General features: G+C 42.5%; 1 protein-coding gene across 2 annotated transcripts in view; it reads left to right on the top strand.

The window, feature by feature from the left end:
- Positions 1-22,471, top strand: part of TRABD2A (TraB domain containing 2A) — a 75,986-nt gene that overhangs the window by 35,184 nt on the left and 18,331 nt on the right. The window contains exons 3-4 of one of the 2 annotated variants that reach the window (XM_056513790.1): positions 13,456-13,602; positions 15,736-15,910. In XM_056513790.1, coding sequence (XP_056369765.1) covers positions 13,456-13,602; positions 15,736-15,910 — 322 coding nt within the window. The remainder of the gene's footprint in view (positions 1-13,455; positions 13,603-15,735; positions 15,911-22,471) is intronic. The other variant, XM_056513791.1, reaches the window with a different exon arrangement.

The raw sequence follows: 22,471 nt of genomic DNA, 5'->3' as shown, positions 1-22,471 counted from the left end.
CAAGAAATGTATTAATTATTTTTTCTGGTGGCCAGGATTTTTGAGGACTGTCCACCAGCAGCTCTGCCCTGGTGCACAGTCCCTTGTAATGCACAAATATTCATTGAACCATTTTGCACCAGGGGAGAAGAAGCTGTGGCAGTAAGAGAGGAAGATGAGGGTAGAGAGGGATTTGAAAGAACAGCCTTGGACTATCTGAGCATGGCAGAAAGGCTGAAGTAAGCATATTTTTTGGTAAAAAACAGTGCTCTTATGGACCATCAGGAAATTAATATAATTGATACTGGTTTAGTCAGAAACTTACTGGTGAGGGGAAGGTAAGAGGATTCCTCGTAAAACTAAAAACTAAAACCAGTAGAAGCAGGCACACTCAGCCAAAGCTTCTAAAGAAACTAGCACTGGATACTACAATCTGCTAGGCAGCCTTTTTGAACTTTCATGGAAAACAAATGAGATCCAAGGAAACTGAAGTAGACAAATGTAGTAAAACTCTTTAACAAGATAAAAGCAATGTCCCTGGAAAATGTTCAGCAGAAAGTTGAATTAAAATGATTTTCAGATGTTACGAAGGTCAGACGTGTCAGCACTTATATCAAAAACAGTTTTTCAGCTATTTTGAATTGAAATTGAATTCGGCCTTTCTGCTGGTAGAGAATTGCAGACCGTTCTGTGCAATGATGTTACAACAATTCCATCAGCACAGAAAAAATTATAATAGGCCTAAAGTATGAATTATTTTTATTTCATGACTGCTTAGGTTTGATTTTTGAGGATGGTTTTTAAAACGTGCAGTCATTTAATGTATGATCGCCTGTGTCCCTGGATGACTCCTCTGTCTGACCAAAATTTAATTCAACACTGTGCTGCACCAAATACATCTTTGACACAATGTACTGAGGGTTGGCCCAGTGGCTTTTGAGTTTCATGTAGCCAGTAAAGAAAAAAGGTGCTGACAAAATTTTGAGGGTCTCTGGAGCAGAGCTGTGTGGTTGCTGAGTAAACTGAAAACATAGTCCTGGATTAATTGAAGCATAAGTAAAATTGTCTCTATGTTCCATCTTGGATGAAAAATAAATGTGCTAAAATATTTTCTAAGGGCCTCTGCAGAGGGGTGATATATTCCCTGCAAAGGCTGTGTATCTCTAGCAGACAGGCTGGAAACATACTTATGGTTTGGATTGACATTTATCTGACTTTCTTTCTTGCAAGAAGAGGACTTCAGAGAAATGCCAGATTCCATTGCTGGAATGATTTGTTTCCCTAGCCAAGGATAGAGAATGAAGTAGTTACTTGCCAGGGTGTTCAGCCTTCAAGTTTTGTTTTCCTTGATTAGAGCTGTTCAGGAATGTGTATGCAGTTGGACGTGCTAACTGAGAGCATGCTGTATGACTCAGCTTTGTGCCTTTTGAGCAGTGGTGCTGCTATTTTTGTGTTTGTGAGCTTGCACTGTTCTGGTCTGAGCAAGACGAGCAGGACTGCTCTCAGGTAGCAGCTCTGTCCATTGGTCTGAAAGATCTCCTGGAAGGAGTTGCACAGGGAATTGCAGTAGAGGCTGCAGAGGTTTGGGATTCTGGGTTTGGTACTAAGCTTTGATGCTGACCAGAGGACATGCCAGGGGAGTGAGTTGTTTCCCAGTGATCTCATTCTCACCATTTATGGATGCTTGTGCAAGCACTTCCTTCCACAGTGCTTCTTGTCATCAGGCAGAGAACCAATACTGCCGTGTCAGGAGAATCTCGAATTTCATGCTGAAATATTGACACCTTTTGCTGTTGCATCCGGGAGGAGGAGCCTCATTATAAAAAGCAGAGGTGACAGCACTTAGCATGTGACCATCAGGAATGGACCCTACAGTTCTTGCCACCTTTGGAGCAGTGGAAAACTGGGAACATTGAATTGAGTGAGCTCTGACTGGACTCCAGCCAGAGTCTGGTGGTCACCAGCCCACCAGTGGCACTTTCATCTACTCAGTGGCTTGTTTGGATTCTCACACAGTCAAAGTGCATGCCAGCAGGTCACAAGCAAGCAGAAGGGGAAGACTAAGCCTGAATAAAAGGGGCATGGAATGGAAAAGAAAGAGAATTTATATAGAGCTTTGGTGTGTGCAGCAAGAAGAAAGGCTTCAGCCAATGTATCCAACTGGCTCAATGTGCTCATACAGTGTGAAATCTTATTTTTGAGTGCAAGAAGGAGAGTAAAAGCAATGAAGTGAGACACTAGCAAGTACTACACCTAATCTTCAGCACTGTTCAGGTGGAAGTATGTAGCTGGTTAGGGCTGAATTTTTAGAAAGTGGTGTGCATGCACATGGCAAAAGATTTTATTGTCCTCTATGCTTGAAATTCACATGTGCACTCACTGTAGTTTGGGCTTATAAAGATCATAGTGGGGCTGATTTGCAAAGTATCCAATGGCTTCTGAAATATCTTCAAAAACTTAGATTTCCTTTTTACATTAATTCCAAACCTCTTAGCACATTCTGGAAGTGTGACCACGTTTCAGAAGTTTTTTGGGATTTATATAAGAGCTTGAAATCCAGTTCTGAGGGATGGTGATTTATTTCCATGTTTGATCTGTCACAAACAGATGTTATTCTATATAAGGTTTCCTAACAAGAGGTTTGATGTGAATTTACTTTTCAGCACCAAGTGCATTGAACAACAATAAATACAATCACTGTTGTTCTGTTAGGTTTCTGCTTAGTTTTTTAACTCTTGAATGGTGCAGAGCCTAAAAAACTGGCATGGTTGGGAGAAACACAAATCTGGTTTTGGTTAAGGAGTGGTTTTGGGTGAGTGTTTTTAGGGCAATGTCTAGGAAGATTCCTATACTGGCAAGGCTCTTGTGGGCTTTTCTTCCCTGATGAAATACTGCTGGGTCTGAAAAAGTTAGGCAATTAATACTGACATTTCTCTGTCATCAGTGAGCCCCTGTCCTGCTCATGTGTAAGGAAAATTTAGAAAAAAATTGCAAAAGCTATATGGTGTGAGATATATAGAATATTGCAAGGGCTGAATATCTGCTTTATGTTACTTGTTCTGTGTCACAATCCAAAGTGAGGTAATCTCTGAGCTCTTTTGTCCTTAATCCAGTGTCACAACACTGCACAGAGACAAGGCTTGTGGACCTGCATCTCAGATTTTAACTGAAGAGACAGAAGCATAAGGAGCTCCAGTAGGTGTTGCCTGATGCTGAGAAGATGCACACTACTGACAGTGTAATGATGCAGGAGGGAGGCATATTTCAGCAGATCTTTGGGGTGAATAACAGTAGTGAAATTTAACCCAGGACTTTGTATGTGTTGTGCTCTCATTCAAATGTAAGTTTTAAGAGTAGACTTTTTGTGGTACAAGCCTATGCTGTACAGGCCTTCTTGTGGGTTTGTTGTTCAAAAAATGAAATTGAGTCACTTGGTAATGCCTGGGAAAGATCTCATTAGTCTGTCATATCTCAAGTACAGCTTGTCAGAATTTACCTTGCTTGGGGGTAAATATTTCAGCTACTTGAATTATTTTTCCCTGATTACCTGCATGTTGTTTTGGTTTTGTCACAGTTTTAGCAACTACTGACTAAGCAACTGCTATTTACAATATTGCTTGTTATTTTCAAAATTGGATTTGGAGAAAGATGATTCAAATCTCATTATATCTTTACAATCTTTTTGCACCAGAGCTTTTTCCTGTGGTGCTGAAAGTTACAGACCATAAGTCAGTACATTCTTGCATTTTTCCATACAGATACCAGTTGCACTGTGGCTTTTTAACATAATTTCTGGAAAGCATTGGCCTGCCTAGCCCCAGAAAGCTACCCAGAAATTCACTTACGAGGCCAAAGTGTAACATGCCCGTAAGATAAATCCTGACATCCTTTGTTCTTGTTTCTGTTCATTTCATCACACCCCAGACAGAGCCTGCCTGCTTATCTTGGACCATTTTCATCTTGACAGTCAGAGTTACATAATCACAGTGACTTTGCAAAAATTCTGAGCTCTTGGCAGATAGCTCTGCTTTTCTCAGATCTTTGAGCAAATGTTTATCCAGAACACTTACCCTGACAGCAAGTGTGTGTGAGCATGTGCTAGAACTGCTGTGGGGAAGGTGACCTGCCCTGGCCTTTAAAAAAATGATTTGACATTTTGATCTAGGGCTCAAAAGTGCTAAAGAAGACAGGGTTAGCTGTTGGAACAGTTGCCTGCCTTGTTCACTGAGATGATGAAGAAATTTTTGTTTGGTTGGTCTAAAAGGTTTGAGTTCAGAGATATTCTCATGGCTTTTTTGCCCTTTTTGCCCGACAAAATCTTGTGATACCATTTTTTTGTCCATTCTAAGTGGTAGTGATGGAGGATACATTTAATAAAGCTTCTGCTATCCAATTTGAGTTAACATCCTTCTGCCTTCCTATCTTGATGGGCTGCAGTTACATTTTGATGATATAACACTTTTATTTTTAAATGTAGGCAGCAGGGGAATTTGAATAATAAAGACACGTAGTACAGTGGACAATTCTCAGGACCAGCAGAGGAAAATACGAACATTTTCTTCTGGCTTTGGATGCATTGAAACTAGCTCAGAAGTCCACAGGTTAAAATCTTCCATATTTTGCCAGCAACTGGTTTACCTCATAAAAGATGTCCTGCAAATCAGTTGAATTTAGACAGCTTCTTAAAATTCCTGAGGGGTCTTTTACGGCATGCAACAATCCTTTTCAGGAGCAAAACAAAGAGAAAAACATAACAAAACAGCCCAGATACTTTCTAGCCTTTGGCTCAGAAGTGCCAAACACTCAGCAGTTTCCTGATTTCGTTGGCAGCAGATGGGTTTTACTGGGTCTGAAAATCAAAATATTTTAGATTTTTTTCACAAAGGCAGCTTGGTGTATTGGCTGAATTGGGACAACTGGTCATGTCCTAATGTGAACAGCCAGGGAGGTGAATGGAGGTGCCATCTGACAGGGGATCCAGGTGACTCATTCCAAGAGTATCATCTGCAGGTTCTTACTGCACAGCTGGTGGCTTGTAAATTCCTATCCTACCTTGGGACATGCTATTTTTTCTGTGTGGCTGAGCTCACAGGTACTACAAAGAACACAGATTCAGGCCTGTGTCTCACTTTTCGAAAATTTTGTCAGCTATTCCTCTTGGAAGGCTTTTGCATTGAGAACTTCTAGCCTTTGATCTTCTTGAGACCAGCTAGGGACCATTCCAGCAGTTCTCGTTTGAGGTTTTCCATTGCAAGGTCTAACAATATGTAACAACATAGAAATATAATGTAAATTCTCCCTTTCACCCCTGTGTCAATGGAAAGGTCATCTGGTGCTCTGCTGTGCTCGTTTGGGAAGCCAGAACCATCTCTTAAAGATGCTTCTAGTTGCCTACAGCATAGACACTGGTTCAGATTTGTTGTTCTGTTTGGAACAGCAGCCAAAGTCCTGGCCTAATTGTTCCATTGAGTGGAAAATTGTTTTATCAGTGCTGAATGTTTTATATGGAATATCCTTTCTTAGCTGGCAGAACTTCAAGAAAATCCAAAGATCCTGCTGCATGGTTACCAGAAGACATATGGTAACTGTCTGGGCCTGTTCATGGCATTGAAAGATTAGTTTGTTTACACTAGCAACCTCATAGTTTTGATTTGTTCACACTTACAGGAATCGTGCAAGTAATGACATCAGTTTTGTAGAAAGAGGGGGAAGCATTCCAGACAATTAAAAATATGTGTTCTGAATTATTCTATTCCACCAAAAAAACCAAAAATGTATACAAGCACTGGTGAGAGAGTATATTCAGTATTCTAAATTTCTAAGGCATGTTACTTCTGGAAGCAATCTTCAAAACTGCTTTTGAGTTTAGTCCTGAGTTATACGTGGCCTGTGATAGAGAGGATAACTAAAATAAATACTGAAGGCTAGTTGGGACTTGTAAGAATTTTTCTTTCACCTAACAGCACTCTAAAGAGCATCTGTGAGCACTGAGTGGAAAGAAAACATGGCAGCTAAATCCCAGGTCATTAGTAGCAAGTTTGTTTAGTTTCTGTAATTGTGGGTCAGGAAGATAAAAAGTACTTCTAAATCTTATCCTTGAAGCTGTGAAAGACGACAGGTAATCTTCAGCATTTTTACTAGCTTTCTTCTTACAGTCACAAACACAGTAAAGTGTCATAATTTCTGCATTTTTTACATGCTTTCTATAGTTGGAAAGCCAAATTGTTTCCTTTCTAAGAGAATTTTCCTGTATGGATGTTAAGAAGTGTGAAAAATGTCTGTTTTATTAACCTCAGTACTTTAGTTTTGCTTCAACAACATTTAAGACTATCAAGTGGAAAGGAAGGAGGAGGAAGTGGATCAAAACAACTATTTTAGCAGAAAATTATTTAAAACAAACAAACAAAATAACAGCTAAAACATTAGTTACAGATGTTGAGTTTTAAAAGTATAGCTAGTCTCAGCCTGGGAAACCCTAGTTTCAGGGTTCTTTAGCTTTGTACTTGGTTATTCTTGTAACATAATCTTGAGATGGTTCTGTTAAGTGTCTTGTGAAGTAAGTATTGGGCAAAAGAAACTATTGCTACTAGTATACTGGTTAGACAGTTCTGTAAATTGGAAAGTGAATATATTCTAAGAGAAATCAGGATTGTTAGTATTTCCTTTTCGTTTGGATCATTTGTCCCAATGATTTCGAAGCTGGACATTGCCAACTGAAGAAATGCTGAATAGGAGACAGGTAGGAATTCTAAGTGTAGTAGGTTGAAAATAGGGGGAGATTTTTTTGCCTTCAACTTTGCTTCAGGAATGTAGAAATTAAACAAAGGGCTAGTCCTTCCTTCTGTTTCTTGAAATATAAATGTATGTGATGAAGATTTGATGCATGAGGGTTTTAGAAACAAACTTTGCTAGCATTTACAAAATCTTTAACAAAGATAGAATTAAAAAAAATTTAATGCTTCTTTAGTAATGTGCATTAGTATGGATCACTAGTTCAAGGATTTTCTATATGAGAATGCGCTTCATGAAAGCTTGAGAGATTCCTGCAGGACAGGGAGGAATCCCAATAGGCTTAGATGGAGAATTCTCAGGACAAGTGCAGGTTCATAGCCACATAATTAACCCCATAAAAAGATAGGAACAAATTCCATCAAGGTCTTGGAGGTGTCCAGATGTGCATTAAAAGCTATCATAAGTAATGGGAACAATCTATTCCACTGCTGGTCTTATTCCACATTCAGCACATAGTGGGGTGTTCATTTCTGCTGAAATCAGTGGAAACATAAAAGTTGCATTTTGCACTGTATATCAGTGTAAATTACTCAGACAAAGGCTATGTGTTAATGCAATCTATTATAAGTAAATGGGTTGCACTTCTTCCAGCAGCGCTGTAAGTAGCGTTCCTTTGATGCAACCATCCTTCTGCAATAAGAAGAGAATGAAAACTTCATTAATTGCTTCTAAAGCCTTGTTTTTATAGCTCCTATTTGAAAAAGGGTTGGTTTATGTATTCCTGTTTAAATTCCAGATAATAACTGAAAACTTTTAGTGTCTTCTGTTTGGTCCTGGTAAGACAAGCTGTAAGAATTTTGCATAAGATATTTTAGTGAGAGTTTGCCGACAGCAGAGACAGAGATCAAATTCTTCACTCTCTTTACCTGTGTCAGCACTGTTTTTGTCTGACTGGAGGCAAACTGGATGTCTTCTAAGTGACTTGGGTGATCCTGCTACAGAAGAGGTGCTCCCTCTACTTGAGATGCTGGCTTTGAGAAAAAAAAACCCAAATATAAATTATACCAAGCCCATGGGAAATGTGTAACTCATAAGGAACATAAAGTGGTTTCCATTTCCTTTGTTTCATTAACTTCTACTGTTCTTGTCTGCTGGGCGGATCCCTCATTTAACCTGCTTCTGCTAATGGCTTCAATCCAATCTTTCTTACAGAAGTGGTCCAAGTTTGAGAATTTACCTCATTTTTCTCTCTTCAGTTTTAAAGCAACAGTTCTGAAGGTGTCTTAGGCTGCTCTGAAGGCTGCAGATGGTAGGTTGAACTGCTTTTGCCATTTTCAGCCCATGCCGAAACTAGACTTCTCCTGCCTATGTGTGCAGGAGCTCCTCATGGTAGGTGGGTTCAGGCTTCCAGGCTCTGGTGTTGCCAGTCCCAGCTTTCTGTTGAAGGCTCACCAGACTTCTAAGGAGCTGCATCACACTGGAACAAGAAATCCTGCTTTCTTCTCAACACTTGGCCTCCTGGATCATTACCATGACAAAGGAGGATTATTGACTTTGATAGTCATGGTACGTTTGATTTAAGGCCTGCTTTGATTTGGGGCAATAGTGTTCATTGGCCCAGAGAAGCAATGGTCTCCTCCAGGTGAAGAGCAAGAAGAGAAACATGCTTTTGAGAAGGAGGAGAAAAAGGGAAAGAATTGGCTGAAGGGGCTGAATGGAAGTTGTAATGGATGCAGTTAGTCTCTGGGAAGGACCCAAAAGCAGCTCATGATTCCTTAAGACAATTAAAAGCAAATTGTCCGGCTGAGCGATCCCAGAGCAAGGAGGATGCTCCCCAGACTATAATTCAAGGGGCTGAATGGCCCTCAAAAACTGAGAGCAAAAAGAAAAAAAAAAAAAAAACAAAGATGAGGCAAATGATGGAACAGATGTGAGCGCTTTTGTTGGGAAGACTTGGAGGCTAGCGGGATGGCGATAGGCTAATTTGAGGCGAATAATGCCAGGTTCCTTTCATATGCAGAACAGCACTTTGATCCAATGTGGATGAAAGTACTGAAAAGTGGAGAGGATGGCAGGGGGTCTTTTGTCTTTGACAAAAAAGGCATCTGCCAGGCTCTAACTCCCTTTTCCCCACCCCCTTAACCTAGCAGGCCACTCCAACAATGCTAGCAAAGGGGGCAAGTGTCTCCTGACAGCTGAAGAAATCTCTAGGAGGAGAATGAGGTTTGCAGCAATATGTATACTAGAGAGCTTAATCGATTTTTTCCACAGTACAAAAAGAGAGAGGGTTGGGGAAAACAGAGATCACAGTGAAAATGGGAGATGGGAGATAAAAAATCCCTTTCTAATAAACTTGTTACTTTTGTTCTCCGAATACATCTTTTCAGGAGATGCTTTGATGCTAGTATGAATACACTTAATGGAGCAGAGCAGGATAGAGTTGCTGGAGGGGGTGTGTGAAATAAGGAAGAATAGTTTTGCAAGGAGGATGAATGTAGAATGATTTTTGTGGATTCCAACTCAAGAAAGATCTTGGAAATAGTAAAATAGTGTAATGCAAGAGATACCTGCAAGACAGATGCATGCTTTCTGTACCACCTGCTGGAGGAGCTCAGATCCACCAAATTATTTGGTTTGATTTCGAAGCAAAATTGAAAATTTCTTTTTAACTTTTCTGTGTTTGCTGTTTTCCTAACCGCTTGGAATTACCAGCGGTGAAAGGACTGCAGGATCGAATGGGCATTTTGGAAGGCAGGAAATATTTGTGTCAGCAAATATAGCAATTTCAGACCAGCTGCTGATCTGGTCCCTGCTTCTCATGCTCTGTTGACTTTCTTCAGCTTTTCACATCTGGTAAACAAGACTGAGATCCAGTTTGCAGAGTTTGATGGCTGTGGTCTTCTTTAAGCATCACTTTGCACCTAGTCTGATGTTTTCTTTGAGAAGTAATGACAGATAATGAGTTATCAACTTCTGAGCAAAACCCATTTCAGTAAGTTAAATCCTTTAAGAACAGTAGGTTCAGGAATCTTCCCTTTTCTTGGGACCCTGACAATGTTTATCCATTACTATTTACTGAAGATAACCTTCTCACCAGGGCAGAGCTTTAAGCAACATCTGATATCGCAAATAGTTCCTGCCCCTTTACCCCCACATCCCCTTCTCTTTCTGCTGAGGAGTTTAAATTCCCCCAAGGCAGAAGTGATAGAGGAATTGAGAATGATCACGTTGCTTTGAAAGGCTGCACACTCATGCTGATGGCAAATTGCAGTCCTCTGTAGTTGTTCAGTAGTTGTGCCATCCCTCCATCAGATGCAACAATCTGTTCAGACCAGCTGATGTGGAGAGTATTTTTCACAGTAGAATTTCCTGAACTCCAACTGTGCAAAGCTTGATGCATGAATTACTGTTACTCATTAGGGAGGGCTATTTGTCAAGGACATTGATGCCCTCTTGATTTCTGCCTCTTTGTGATATCTTGACTTTTCTTCCTTCTGGTGCAGAAGGACTTGAGCTGCTGCCACTGTCCTCAAAGAAGCAGAGACTACCTTTGTCCCTTACAGCACCTAGGTGGAGGCCCACTCTCTTCAGGTGGTTCTTGTGTGACTTCTCCCTCATGTACTATGTACATGAGTGATAGGATGCAGGTCTAGGTCTGAGTGGGGAAAGACATTGCTTGTGGGGAAGTCTGAGCTGCCGGGAACAGTCTGCAGTCCTCCATGACAAGGGAAAACAGCTGATGCACTGCTACACAAACCACCAACATGGCCATGGAGTCCAGGGTAGGCTGCTGGATGCTCTGTGCCCTGGCAGCTGTGGTTAGAATAGGATGTAAGAGTCTTGAGCAGTGAGCTGGGACACTTTGTTCTTTGAGATGAAACATGAACAACCTCATTGTAAAGGGTCTTTTGTGCTTTCCCATTTGGACAGACAAGCCCTTCAGCTGCTGTTGTCCTGAAATTTCTCCAAATCCAGTATTAACTCTTAGATCTCGAACCAAAAAGGTGTAGCAAAGGCCATAGAGCTGCCAAAGCTGCCTCTCTGGGGCAGATTTTTGTGATTCCAGCAGTAAGATTAGAGATATGGAGGAAGAGGGGGTCAGTTGCCTCTATTCCTGTGAAATGTGCACAGTGGTCCTGCGTAAATGTAGGTCATTGTGGAAATTTATGCTGTGCTTTTGGGGCAGATTTATGTAGCTCTGTCTGCTTACAGAAAGGAAGATGCCTGTATGGCTTGGCCTGGCTGCTGCAGTCCATTCCTCGTCTGTTTGGAGGCAAGACTGAATCTGTTTCACCTGAAGCACATTGCAAGGGGGGAGGGAAGACGTCTGTGTGGACCTGAAGGTAGCATGCAGAGCAAGTGACAGCAGGAGTACAGGCTGCAGGGATACAACAGACGGGGGAAGATTGGCTTTTTTCTCACGTCTTGCCCATCAGGCTGGTGCTTTCTTCCCAGAAGCCATTTACCCTCTCCTGGTTTGTGTTTGGATGAAAATCAAACAGTAAAGATTGCAAAGCCTCTTTGATGTGCTTAGTCTGCATTGAGGCAGAGCTACCTGACCAGCTCAGGAGGCTGTTACATTTCCTGACTGCTGTCTGGACATTGTTTCAAAGTCTGGAAAAGGACATCTGCTTTAATGGTAAATAATCAAGCAGATGGTGCCCAATAGCTTAAAAATAGGTCATTCCCATGGAAGGGCTTTCAACTGGACTGATTGTACATACTGATATTTTCCTGGCATGACCTTGCATTCATGGCTATAGAAATCCTGTATTTTCAGCATGGATTTGGCTTGTTTCTAAGTGAATGTTGCCTAGTCATTAGCATCAACTAGGAGTTCTCTGAAGCCAAACAAATGGAAAATGATGACTTTGGAGTATGATAAACCCCAGCCCACATGCAAGCCTTTATTCAGACATAAAGGGGTTTCAATTTGGTTTTGTTCAATTTAGTTTAGCATCTAACAGAGGTCCTTTGCAAGACAGCCACAGCTTAGTTTGATGTAACTTGCCTGCATGGAGCGGTTTGTACCAACAAAGTGAATTCTCTCCCTTTTTACAAACATGAGGTGTGAGTGAATGTTGCTATTCACACTCCCAGAATTAATGCTACCTTATGTGTTTTCATACTGGGTTACATACACAGTGGTTTGGATCCAAAGAGGTAAGTCTAGCTTAGTGGAGACAGCATAATTTCAAGTCTGGTGGAATTCGCACCTTTCTGTAGAAGGTTGTGCTTTGGGAGGGAAGTTGCACCTGTTTGTTTTCACATCTGCTCTGTAATCCTAAAATTTGGTTTACATAGTCTCAGGACATTGAGTATGCTTACTCATGTGTGAGTTTCATAGTGTTGGCAAATACTTTCAGTTCTAGAGTGCCTTTGATGGTGTTTGAGGCAAATGTCCAGGAGGAATTAATTACATAGAGAGCAACCAGAGCTTAGAAAATAACACTCTCATGAGTAATTTCTGAAAAAATTCAAAGCAGTATCTGAGCTTACTTCCTTTAAAAATAAAATTGATAAACCAGTAGGTTGTTGGAAAGCTTGTTACATTTGTCCACTTGTGGTGTGAAAACCAGTGGCAGCATAAGCATGGAGAGAGGTGCTTAGAAGAGAGGGTAATGTTTTACTTGCCAGGTACTGACAGAAGACTGCTCCCTGCACAGGAGACTGTGCACCAAAGGTGCCCACAGGCATCTTTATTCAGCCTGCAGAGTTTCTGCCCCAAGTCTTTCCTTGGCTTCCAGCCTTTCTGGGTCTTGGTGGCTGCTGTCTAGCTAGAGGTACAGAGATTCTGCATCTGCTTGGCTTCAGAGACACCTGTTGGTCCAAAGTGCTGTCTTGTCCCTTTTAAGTGGCTGCCATGCTCACGGGCTGTGCGTTGCCCAAGGCGGGGGGCACTTGGATCCCTAGCCAGTGTCTGGGCCAGGCCCTGAGGCCACCCTCTTGGGAGAGCCCTGCTGTGCTGGAAGTGTCTAGGCAGCCACCTCTGGAGGGTGATCTTCTCTGATCTTCTCTCTTCAAGGGCAACAGAAAGGTCCCTGGGGGTAGGAACTGTGGCAGCCAGATAGTTTTCCTTGAAGCAAAGGGGATGGGAAGTTTGCATTCCCAAGGGAAGGCTGAGGAGTAAGGAATGGAGGCAGCAGTGCCTGTGGAGGCAGTCAGCTGGGAGAGGCTGGGTGCTGAGCAGCTGCAGAGAGAGCAGCTTCCCGTGTCCCCCAGCAGCCAGCACTCTTCCCTGGCTGGCTCCTGCCATTCCTGCCTGAAATAGATGTGGTGTCTGAGAGGAGACACAGAGCAGGAAGCAACAGCCTGTGGCTGCTCTTGCCAATGAGGAAGGAAGGGCAAACAAGGAGAAACTATGCTTAGTTTAGGCAGGTGGCTGAGGAGCTGTGGGGACAGGGCCCACAGGCCCTGGGGCTCTGTGGTGATCAGGCAGACTGTCATCTAAGGGAGCAAGATTGCCCCTGCTTCAGCCTGCCCCTTTGTGTCATCTGTCTTAATCGAGTCACAGGCAAGCCCCATTGAGTTAAATGTGGCGAGTCCATTCCCTCTGCAGCCAGGATCCGAGGTGTGAGTACCTGTGGGGCGTAGGAGGCATGGGTTGGTGAGAGACTGGCAGGCTCAGAGCAGGAGCAGCTTCCGAGCCTTCAGCAGGTGGCTGTGTGTCTGTGACCTTCTCACGGGGTGAAAAGAGAACTTACCAGGACCTCTGTCTTTTCCTCCCTTCTCCCCCTCCCTCAGGTGGTCTTTGCTTTGAATCAGACTCTCTTGCAGCAGGAGAGCCTCCGAGCAGGCAGTTTCCAGATCCCCTATACGACAGAAGACCTTATCAAGCATTACAACTGTGGGGACCTCAGCTCCATCATCTTCAACCATGACACCTCTCAAGTGAGTCTTGCCGCTGCAGCCCTCATCCTACACACATCTCTCTCCCTGTAGCTCTAACCCCTGCAACACGTGTACTCGTCTCTCCTCGGGCAGGCCCTTGCTGGGTGAGGCCAGGGGCATTGTGCTGGCTCCCTGGCACATCTGCTTTCCTGAGCCTTCTGTTCCAGGAGTCTGCACCCCCTCAGCCCCCCTCTTGCGCACAAGCAGTGCAGGTGCACCTGGCTTTCCCTGTTGGATGAGTGTCGTGTCCGCTTTAGCATCAAAGCTCTACGAGCTAATCATTTACTTGCTTAAGGATCCTGTGGAATTAGGCTAGCTTGGGTATGAGCAAAGGTAACACCAACAGAGAGCAGCAGCAGGCTCTTCTCTCTAGAAACAGAGAAATGCACTCGTGACTTGGATACTTGTGTAAGGCTGGGAGAGTTACAAGCTTTTTAAGGTCTCCTATCAGTGTGATTGTGCGCTGTGGACAAGGCCCAAAGAAGAGAAATGGAGTGAAACAAAGGAAAGATAGATTCAGACTGAATGTGAAGGAAAAGAGACCTTCTGAGACCTCACAGACTTGGGTTTATGGAGATGGTTTCCTAAGCAGCACAATGGAATACAATACTGATCTTTAAACCATGAGAAAATGCCCAGCAGGGACCAGTTTGGTCTGTTTGGGCTGTTAGATTAACTAACCTCAGGCTGAGACATCAGGCCTCTCTGTTGTTGTCTGTGAGGTGCTGCCTGGCAATTTGTGCACATCAGTGAAAACACAGGCTCTGTCCTTAGAGTGCTGAAAAGGCAGGTGTTGATACCTGAGCTTTCTGTGCTGAATAACCCTTTTGCTGTGACCTTTTGATGCATACGGTGCCGCCTTTGCTTCCCTGGTGCTGGGCTTTGTGCGTGTGCTGCTGCCTTCCTGTCCTGCACACCCACCCTCCTGCAGGCACAGGCATCCTAGTCATTCATGCTGCCTAGCTTCTACACTGTGCATCCCATGCATGGGTTTCAAAGGAATTCTTAGAGGAGACCAGCATCTTAAGAGGGTGCAGATGCTCCATTGCTATCCTGTGGAGGTGTTACAGACTGCAGACATTGCCCCTAGGTCCTTGGAGAGAGCAGATCTTTCTGACACATGCATGTTGCCAAGAGAACAGCTGTCCCTTACTTGTGAGGGGCTGCACCTCAGGGCACTCTCCTTGGCAGGAGAGCTGAATTCTGATAGTTTGCAACACTGTCAGTTTATGTTTTAAGCAGAACTTCTCAGTAAGTTGTATGTGACTCCATGCTTGCCCAGTAGATGATTACCTGCAGGATAACTACCCTGTGGAAAGATTCTGTCATAGTCTCTGAGTGGCTCCAAAGTCTCTTTGTCTGTTGCAGCCTTGCTGGGGAAAGCACTTGGCTTATTAGTGGCTCTGCTCTCCAGAAATCGCCACTTTCAGGCCCTTTAGTATAACTGAATGCCTAAAGCTACTTGTCAAGAAGCCAGGATTGCTGCAACAATTGCAGACCCACATTTTCTCTACACTGGCAAGAGGTCAGGGTAGTGTGCAGCCACAGCTGTCCTTGGGGGCCCCAGGGGAGGAAGCCAGCATTTTAAAAGGTACTGTCAGGACAGGGCAACTGGAGGTGGTAATGTGTTCTTTCCTGACAAAATCTGTCCCTTTTAAAGTCTGGGGGTTTTTTTTAACTTCTTCAAATTGCAGTTATTCTTTGGCAGCCTGAGGGATCTGATACCAGTCAAATTCTCTTAGAAGAGCATAATTATCATTACAATTATGTCATACCTATGGCAATTTAAGAAAGAGGTATGTAGCTAAAGGCAGCTAGGGGCAAATACTTGCTTCAACTAAGTAATCAAGGTTCAGGATCTTCAGTGTGGCAGAATGATAGTGTTTGTTGACTTTGAATAAAAAAAAATAATCTGGCTAGTTTATGAAAGGATACATTGACAGAAATTAAGTACTATGCATCAGTAGAAGTTTGCTAAGTATTTTTTTAGCTTGCTTTGTGTTTTGTCCTACTGGCTTTGCCTTGAGGTATGAGGCAGTTGCTACACTCTGTGTGGAGCATAAATGCCTGTGCATGATGGCTGCCTGTGAAATAAATTCCCAGTTTCATGAAGACTTTTTTTTTCTACCTTAGGTCCCAAATTTCATTAATGCTTCACTTCCAGCTCATGAACGCATTACTGCCCAAGAGATAGACAGCTACTTCCGCCAGGAGCTCATCTACAAACGAAATGAGCGAATGGGCAGGAGGGTGAAGGACCTGCTGGAAGAGCACCCAGACAAGAGTTTCTTCTTTGCATTTGGAGCTGGTATGTGACTGTGGTGCCATTCAACCTGACCTCATCCTTCCCGTGTCGTTTAGAAGCATTTTGCAAGTGTTTGCCTCAGTTTAAACAGGGGTCAGTGCTTTTACTGTGGTAGATACGGAACTCAGCTTCTCCCTGATAGTTGTACCCCAGCAGGAAAACCTTTTCAGTGTAGGAGACTTTTTCTTGAGTGTGCAAAGACCTCACAGTGCTTACTGCAATATCTGTGAATTACAGACATATTTGCTGGATGCAGAGAGGCAAAGATACTGAGTCAACTGCAGTTTATACAGAGGAGGAACAGGTCATTGACCTACACATGTTTTTATTTTCTTGGCCATCAGTGCAAGAGGATAGGAGAAATAGGGAGCTGAGATGAAAGGCAGCACGTCTGAGCCTGCACCAGTGCTTGAATTAACCTTTCAAGGACATGTTCAAAAGAAGACTGTGCCAAATTGTGTGAATCTGGGGGACTCAATAAATGCAAGGGAAGAAGCAAGGCAAAATTTTGCCTTTCTCTTCCTCCTGCAGCTCCTTACCTCTTTCACTGTGCTTCCACAAGAAAGTTGTTTCTACTACTATTTTGGAGCAGTGGAGTGGGCCTAACTGGGGAAAATCTCCATTTTCTGCCTCTTAGCAGTCACCATGACTCTACAGGTACATGCAGGAGCATATCCAACTCAAAGTTAGCATCTACACTTCTGGTTAGAGCTGGATAGAGGGTATGAACACAATTGTTTTGCCATGACTCCCATTCTTTGTTCTATATCCAGGGAAAGGAAGAAGTTAGGATCAGTGTTAGAAAAGACAGGTGCTAATTCTCAGAGAAGTATCATATCCCCTCTGCCATGAGCCATATGGCCTTTGGGAAAGGGGGGAAACTGAGACTGGTGTCAGTATCCATGTGTGGTTTTCCAGTCTCAGTGCATACTGTTTTAGTGAGGATGAAAGATCTAGACAAGGCAAGGAAAATATTTACTTAAACACTAAAAACATTTGCATTCAGAATCTGTGAGAATTTCTTTACTTACAGCAGGGAGTTGTGGTTACAAACTTAGCATAACAAGGGCCTGATGTGTGAGAGCCAGGATGTCAGGAAAGGTGCCATGTTTGTTCAGATGTGTGTGAAGATTGTAACCTGCAATCTTCCTGCAGTATCTCTGCTCTGTGCAACTGGCTGTCAAAGAGAACAGTGAAGCACTTATGTAGATTCTGGTCATGTCTTTCTGTAGGCTAAGGCCAGGGCATTGCTGCACTCCACTGCTGAAGTTCTGATCACATTTGAACCTGCTGCACAGATCTTTCTGATGAAAGCATGTGCCAGCTCCAAGCCCAAGTTGCATTTGTTGTAAGTAACTACTCTTCTGTCTGGAGGCCAGTTGCAGATATTTGGGCTTTGGTTACTACATCACAGCTTGAGTGATGAGCAGCCCTTGTAAGCAGTCATATGTGTTGCTCTGACATGTTCCAAGAGCAAGATCCTTTGAGAGGAGAGAGCACACACTCTGAATCCCAGCAGCTGGGATGGTTTAGATGGTTTTGTGTCATTTGTTTCCCTTCTCACCAATTTCTTTCTGTTACTGCCCTTCTGTCCCAGACTGTCCTAGTTGTCATTGGCATGCACAGCACTGCCCCAGAGTCCAAAAGCACTGCAGGACCAGTACAGATGCCTGTCCTTCTTCATTTCTCAGCTTTCTTGCTCTCAGCTTTCATGAAGTACTCAAATCCTTTTGCAGGCTTCCTGGAATCTTCCCAGGCTTCTTGGAATCTTGCTTTTCTTTTTCCTTTTATTTTCCCAGTTCCTCCTTTTCTGCCTGCTGATTGCCAACATTTATATACTGCAGCACTCCTGAGAGCCTTGTGCCTAGATGAATACCCTTGATCTTTGGCTTATGTGTTCATAGCTTGATCTCCAAGCAGCATGCTCTTCTCATGCTTTTCCATCATGCTTTTGAACCCAGACAGCTTCCCTGTCTTCTCTGGGGACTTTGGACTGATTTTTAAATTGTCTCTAGTTACTCTCTGGCTTTGATATCAGTCTGTCCTCTGTTCTCATCTGCTCTTCCAAATAGTTCTGTTCAGAGGATAGTGCCAGCCTCCCACATTTAGCAGCACAATTCTTGATTATGCCCTTGTTTGACTGCATGAGGTTTTTTGGTGGGATTTTGTTTGTTTGTTGTTTGTTTTGTTTGTTGCATTTGTTTCTTATTAAGCGTCTAAACGAGAAGTAGCATCACAGGATCTATTGCAGAAAACAGATCAATTTCTACAGATTTCTGGGGTTTCCTGAGTGCATATTGCAATTTTGAATGCAGTCTTTCATTGTTTTCCAGCAAGCTAATTCAGCCTTTTGCTTATGCAGATTGCTGTGTGTGATAGATAATTACGTGGAAGAGTTATTTTTATGCCAGCAAGCAGTGAAGAGGAATAAATATCTTGTGATCAGTTTTAAGCATTGCTTGGAATTGTACTGCTGTTAATTACAACCTGTGAAAAGGTTCCAAGAAAGTGCTCATACAAGGCAGGTTAGAATGAGTAGTAGAAAAAAAAAAAAAAAGGGGGAAAAAAGGCTATAGGAAATAAATAATGACTGTGTGGTGGTTTGCCCTCTTCTGACCACCAGTGAAGAAAGCATTTCCTAGCAGTAGCTTATAAAAGCAGGGCAAATTGTAGTAAAATGGTAGTAGGATATTTAAGGGTCTCCCAGTTAGAAGGAGAGGGAAGACTTTCAATTGATTTTTTTCCAGATTTTTTTCATCCTATTTTTTTAAACAAAAAAAATGTATTTATTTTTAAATGTATTTTTAAATTTATTTTTAAAACAGCTAGGCTTTCTGTAAGGAAACTCCAGTTTTTCCATCAACGAAATACTATTGTAAGAACAACTTTAATCGTAAATTATATGGAAATAAGATTATGGTTTGTGAGCAACTGTAGGATTACATATACCTTCTCTTGTTATTTAAACTACTTTTGGTATTTTAATTTTAAATGGAGGAAAATCAGAAAATATTGATTTTTTAAAATATATTCTAACTGGATTGATGGGATTTAAAGATGTGCAATATATTGTGCAAAAGACGTCTCCTCTCTTTTCAGGTTGTGATGTAGCTGCATGGCTATAGATGTTGACTTCTTACATGGAATTACATGTGGTAATTTGGGCCATAATCAATTTGATCATTAGATTCAGCACATTTTATGCCATTTTTAAAATCAGTCAGGCGAACTCTCTGTATATTCAGTCAAAAATACTTCACAGTCAGAGCTCATTTCTGGAACCATTTTTGTTTGGAAGTAATTTGCACCAAAGTGAAGAACTAAAAAATAACAGACTTTGCTGAAAAGATCCAAAACACTTTGCTTCTGGCCAGAGTGCAAACAAGGAAATTTTCAAGCCCAAATGAGTCTCTTTGAGGGAATTTGAGGAAAGCATGGGAATAGAGAGTTGGCAATGCCAGCAGCATTCCACTACGTTCAGTAAAGATTTATCTTAATTGCAGACAGGCCTTTATGTATGGCAGCACCAGGGTTACAAGCCAGGCCTGCTGCCTGTTGCCAGTGGTGGGACTTGTGAAGCAAAGCCAGCTATAGTCTTTCACCAGCAGCCTTCCTTCTGTATGCATTTTTAATTTCTGTGAATTCTTGAGGGACACATTCAGGATCTGGATGCTGAGCCAATGGAAGTGATGGCATGTGTGATTCCACAGCCAGCCAGCCCAGTAATGCTGTAGGTTTCTGGTTTGTCTAGGAAGGGAACACTGACGTGGTGAGAACTGCAGTGTCCTGTGGAGAGTTCTACCACTTGTACAGGTTTTACAAGAGTGCTGCATACTGGCTAAACCTTCCCAGAGTCAAGGGATAGTTGATACTGACAGAGAGCCCTGATTCATCCCTTTGCTTGGAGCAGGATGATGTAGAGAGAGCAGTTTTCCTAGGACCTGGAGTATGGGCAAGGATGAATACTCCATAATCTCTCTGGGTAATCTCTTCTAGTGTTTAATTATGAAAGATGCTTTTTCTTATGTTTAAGTGGGGCTTCCTGCATATCAATTTTTGTCCATTTCTTCTTGTCCTTTCATGGGACATCACAGCTAGGAAAAGTTCTGTCTATTTTGCAACCTCGTATCAGGTATTTATGCATAAGTTTTGGCCCCCAAGCCTTCTCTTGTCCATACCAGCCTCTCCTGGTATCACATGTTCTAATTATTTTATCATCTTTATGGCCCTTTGCAGTGCTGTCTCCTATATGTCCTCATCTCTTTTGAGCTGGGAAGCTCACAGCTAGACACTGGATGGACCCAGATATGTGTTACCAGGCCTCAGGAGCAGGGAAGGATCACCCCCCTCAAACTGCTGGCAGCACTTCTCACACAGCCCAGGAGGCCATTGGCTGCCTGTGCCACAGGGACACCTTGCTGGCTTGATGCCTACCTGATGGCCACCAAAACACCACGCCTATTTCTGCCTAACTGGTCTTTGGCCAGTAGATCCTCACTGTCGTGGTGCCCTGGAGCTATTCCTGCCCAGGTGCAGAGCTTGGATTTCCTGAGCTTTATGAATCAAGTTTCCCCTTACCATAAATCCATACTGACCACACCCAGCCATTTGCTTACCCCTGACACATTTGGAAATAATTTGCAGGCTAATCTGCCCCAATATCTCCCCCAGGAGCAGAGGTGTGGCTGAGCAGTTTATAATTCCGCAGATCTTTCTTCCTGCCTTTCTTGAAGACAAGAGTTAAATTTGCTTCCTTTCAGTGCTCAGGGACCTTCCCCACTTGGCATGACCTTTTGAAGGTAATTGAGAGTGGCCTCTAGTGACCTTAAGCAAGCTCACACAGTTTCTCTGCATGTGTCCTATAGGGACTTGAACATGTCTGGTCTGTTTGAATGTTCCTTAACCCAATCCTATTCAACCTATAGTGAGCCTTCTTTGCCCTTCACTTTCCTCCTAGTCATAGGAACATGAGATTCCTGAAGGTTGGTTTGACCACTAAATAAAGTAACAAACACATTTAGTACTTAGTCTTCTCTGCATTCTTTGTCATCAGGTCTTCTGTCCCCTTCAGTGCTTAGATTATAGTTATCTAGTCTACATTTTACTGCTGACGTGCCAGTAGAGGCATTCCATGTTCTCCTTGATGTTTCTAACCAGATTCAACTCTAGATGGGTTTTTCTTCAGCATGGTCATTTTATTCCATTTAATTCCTTTAGCTTACTTACAGTTTCTGTTGAAGGGGCTGAGGAATAAGAGAGAAAAAATAAAGTGTTGAAGTTTTTATTATGTAGGAGGAAGCATACTTAGTGGCTTGAGATCTTGACTTTATTTTGACTGACAAGACCTCTGGTGAAACCAGGTTTCTAGGAGCCAAGTTTAAATTCCCTCCAGTCTCTCCTGCCTCTTTGAACAGTTGAGAAACTCTGAAGTGTCAGTTCATGAATAAGAAGTACAGAGGGATCTAAGATTCCTTATATCCCTGTGGAAGAAATTACAGACTTCAGTGAGAGAGGCTGGCTGATTTGACAACCTCAGAAGCTGGTTGTCTTAATCTTGAGAACACCGGAAAATTCCTTTTTCTCTTAAAGCAATTTTGCCTTGATGCTCCTGAAAAAAACATCATTCTGAGGCTTTAAAGTATAGTGGATGTTGGTAAGCCACCATTAACACAAAGAAAAGAAGGATGTTGGCGAGAACTTTTTCAGCTACCATTTCTTCTAATTACTAAAGGAAATAACAAATGTGTTTATTTGGCATTAGTCAGACTGTATGGAGTCAAGGAACTGACTGGTTTTTTTTTTTCCCAGACAGAATGTGTTACCGACAGTGGTTACCCCAGTCTGCTGAAGTCCACCAAATGGTTTCCTTCAGCTTCTTCTCTGTGTTTTGAGGCAGTCCTTGTGATGTGAGAGGTCAGTTTTGTGCCAGCCTTAGATCTCACAGCCACATGCATTGGATTCATAGGCATGTCTATACCCTTTTCAATCAATCCATACACCATAAAAAGGAAAAAACACAACTTCCAGGGTAAAGAGAAATTGTGCTGAATCTGAGTGGTGTATAAGGTGGTACTATTTCCATGTAGAGCTTGTTGGTTTTACTTCTTGACTTCTATTCCCTCTGGAATCTTTAGATTTGAAATTATGCAAAAGGAACAAGTTTTATTGTCTCTGCGTAAGAAAAGATGGGAGAAAGGACCTGTCAGCAGTGGGTCTAAAAAGCAGTCAATGATGCTAAGCCCAGGATGTCTCTGTCCAGCTTGTATCAGTGTTTATACCCATAAAACCAAACAAAAACTTGCCCTGAGAATATGGAAGTGCTTAGGGAAATGAGATATCATTTTGAAATTTGGTGGGAGTTCAGAATCCACCATTGAAAATTTGAAGCTGCCATCAGTACATTTGGAATTGGAGATATGGGCTTCACAGGGAATGTAGATTTACCTGTGCTTTATGTAAAAGATTTGAAATGCTTAATGAGTAAGTTCATGAAAAGTATGTAAGAAGGTGAATAGTTGTGGATCCTGGAAGAGGTAAAAAAACCCCCAAAATAACTGGCAGGAG

The sequence above is a fragment of the Oenanthe melanoleuca genome, chromosome Z, assembly GCF_029582105.1.
Source record: "Oenanthe melanoleuca isolate GR-GAL-2019-014 chromosome Z, OMel1.0, whole genome shotgun sequence".
Lineage (NCBI taxonomy): Eukaryota > Metazoa > Chordata > Aves > Passeriformes > Muscicapidae > Oenanthe > Oenanthe melanoleuca.
Note: the sequence above shows the minus strand (reverse complement) of the source record. Positions and strands in the feature narration are given on the sequence as shown.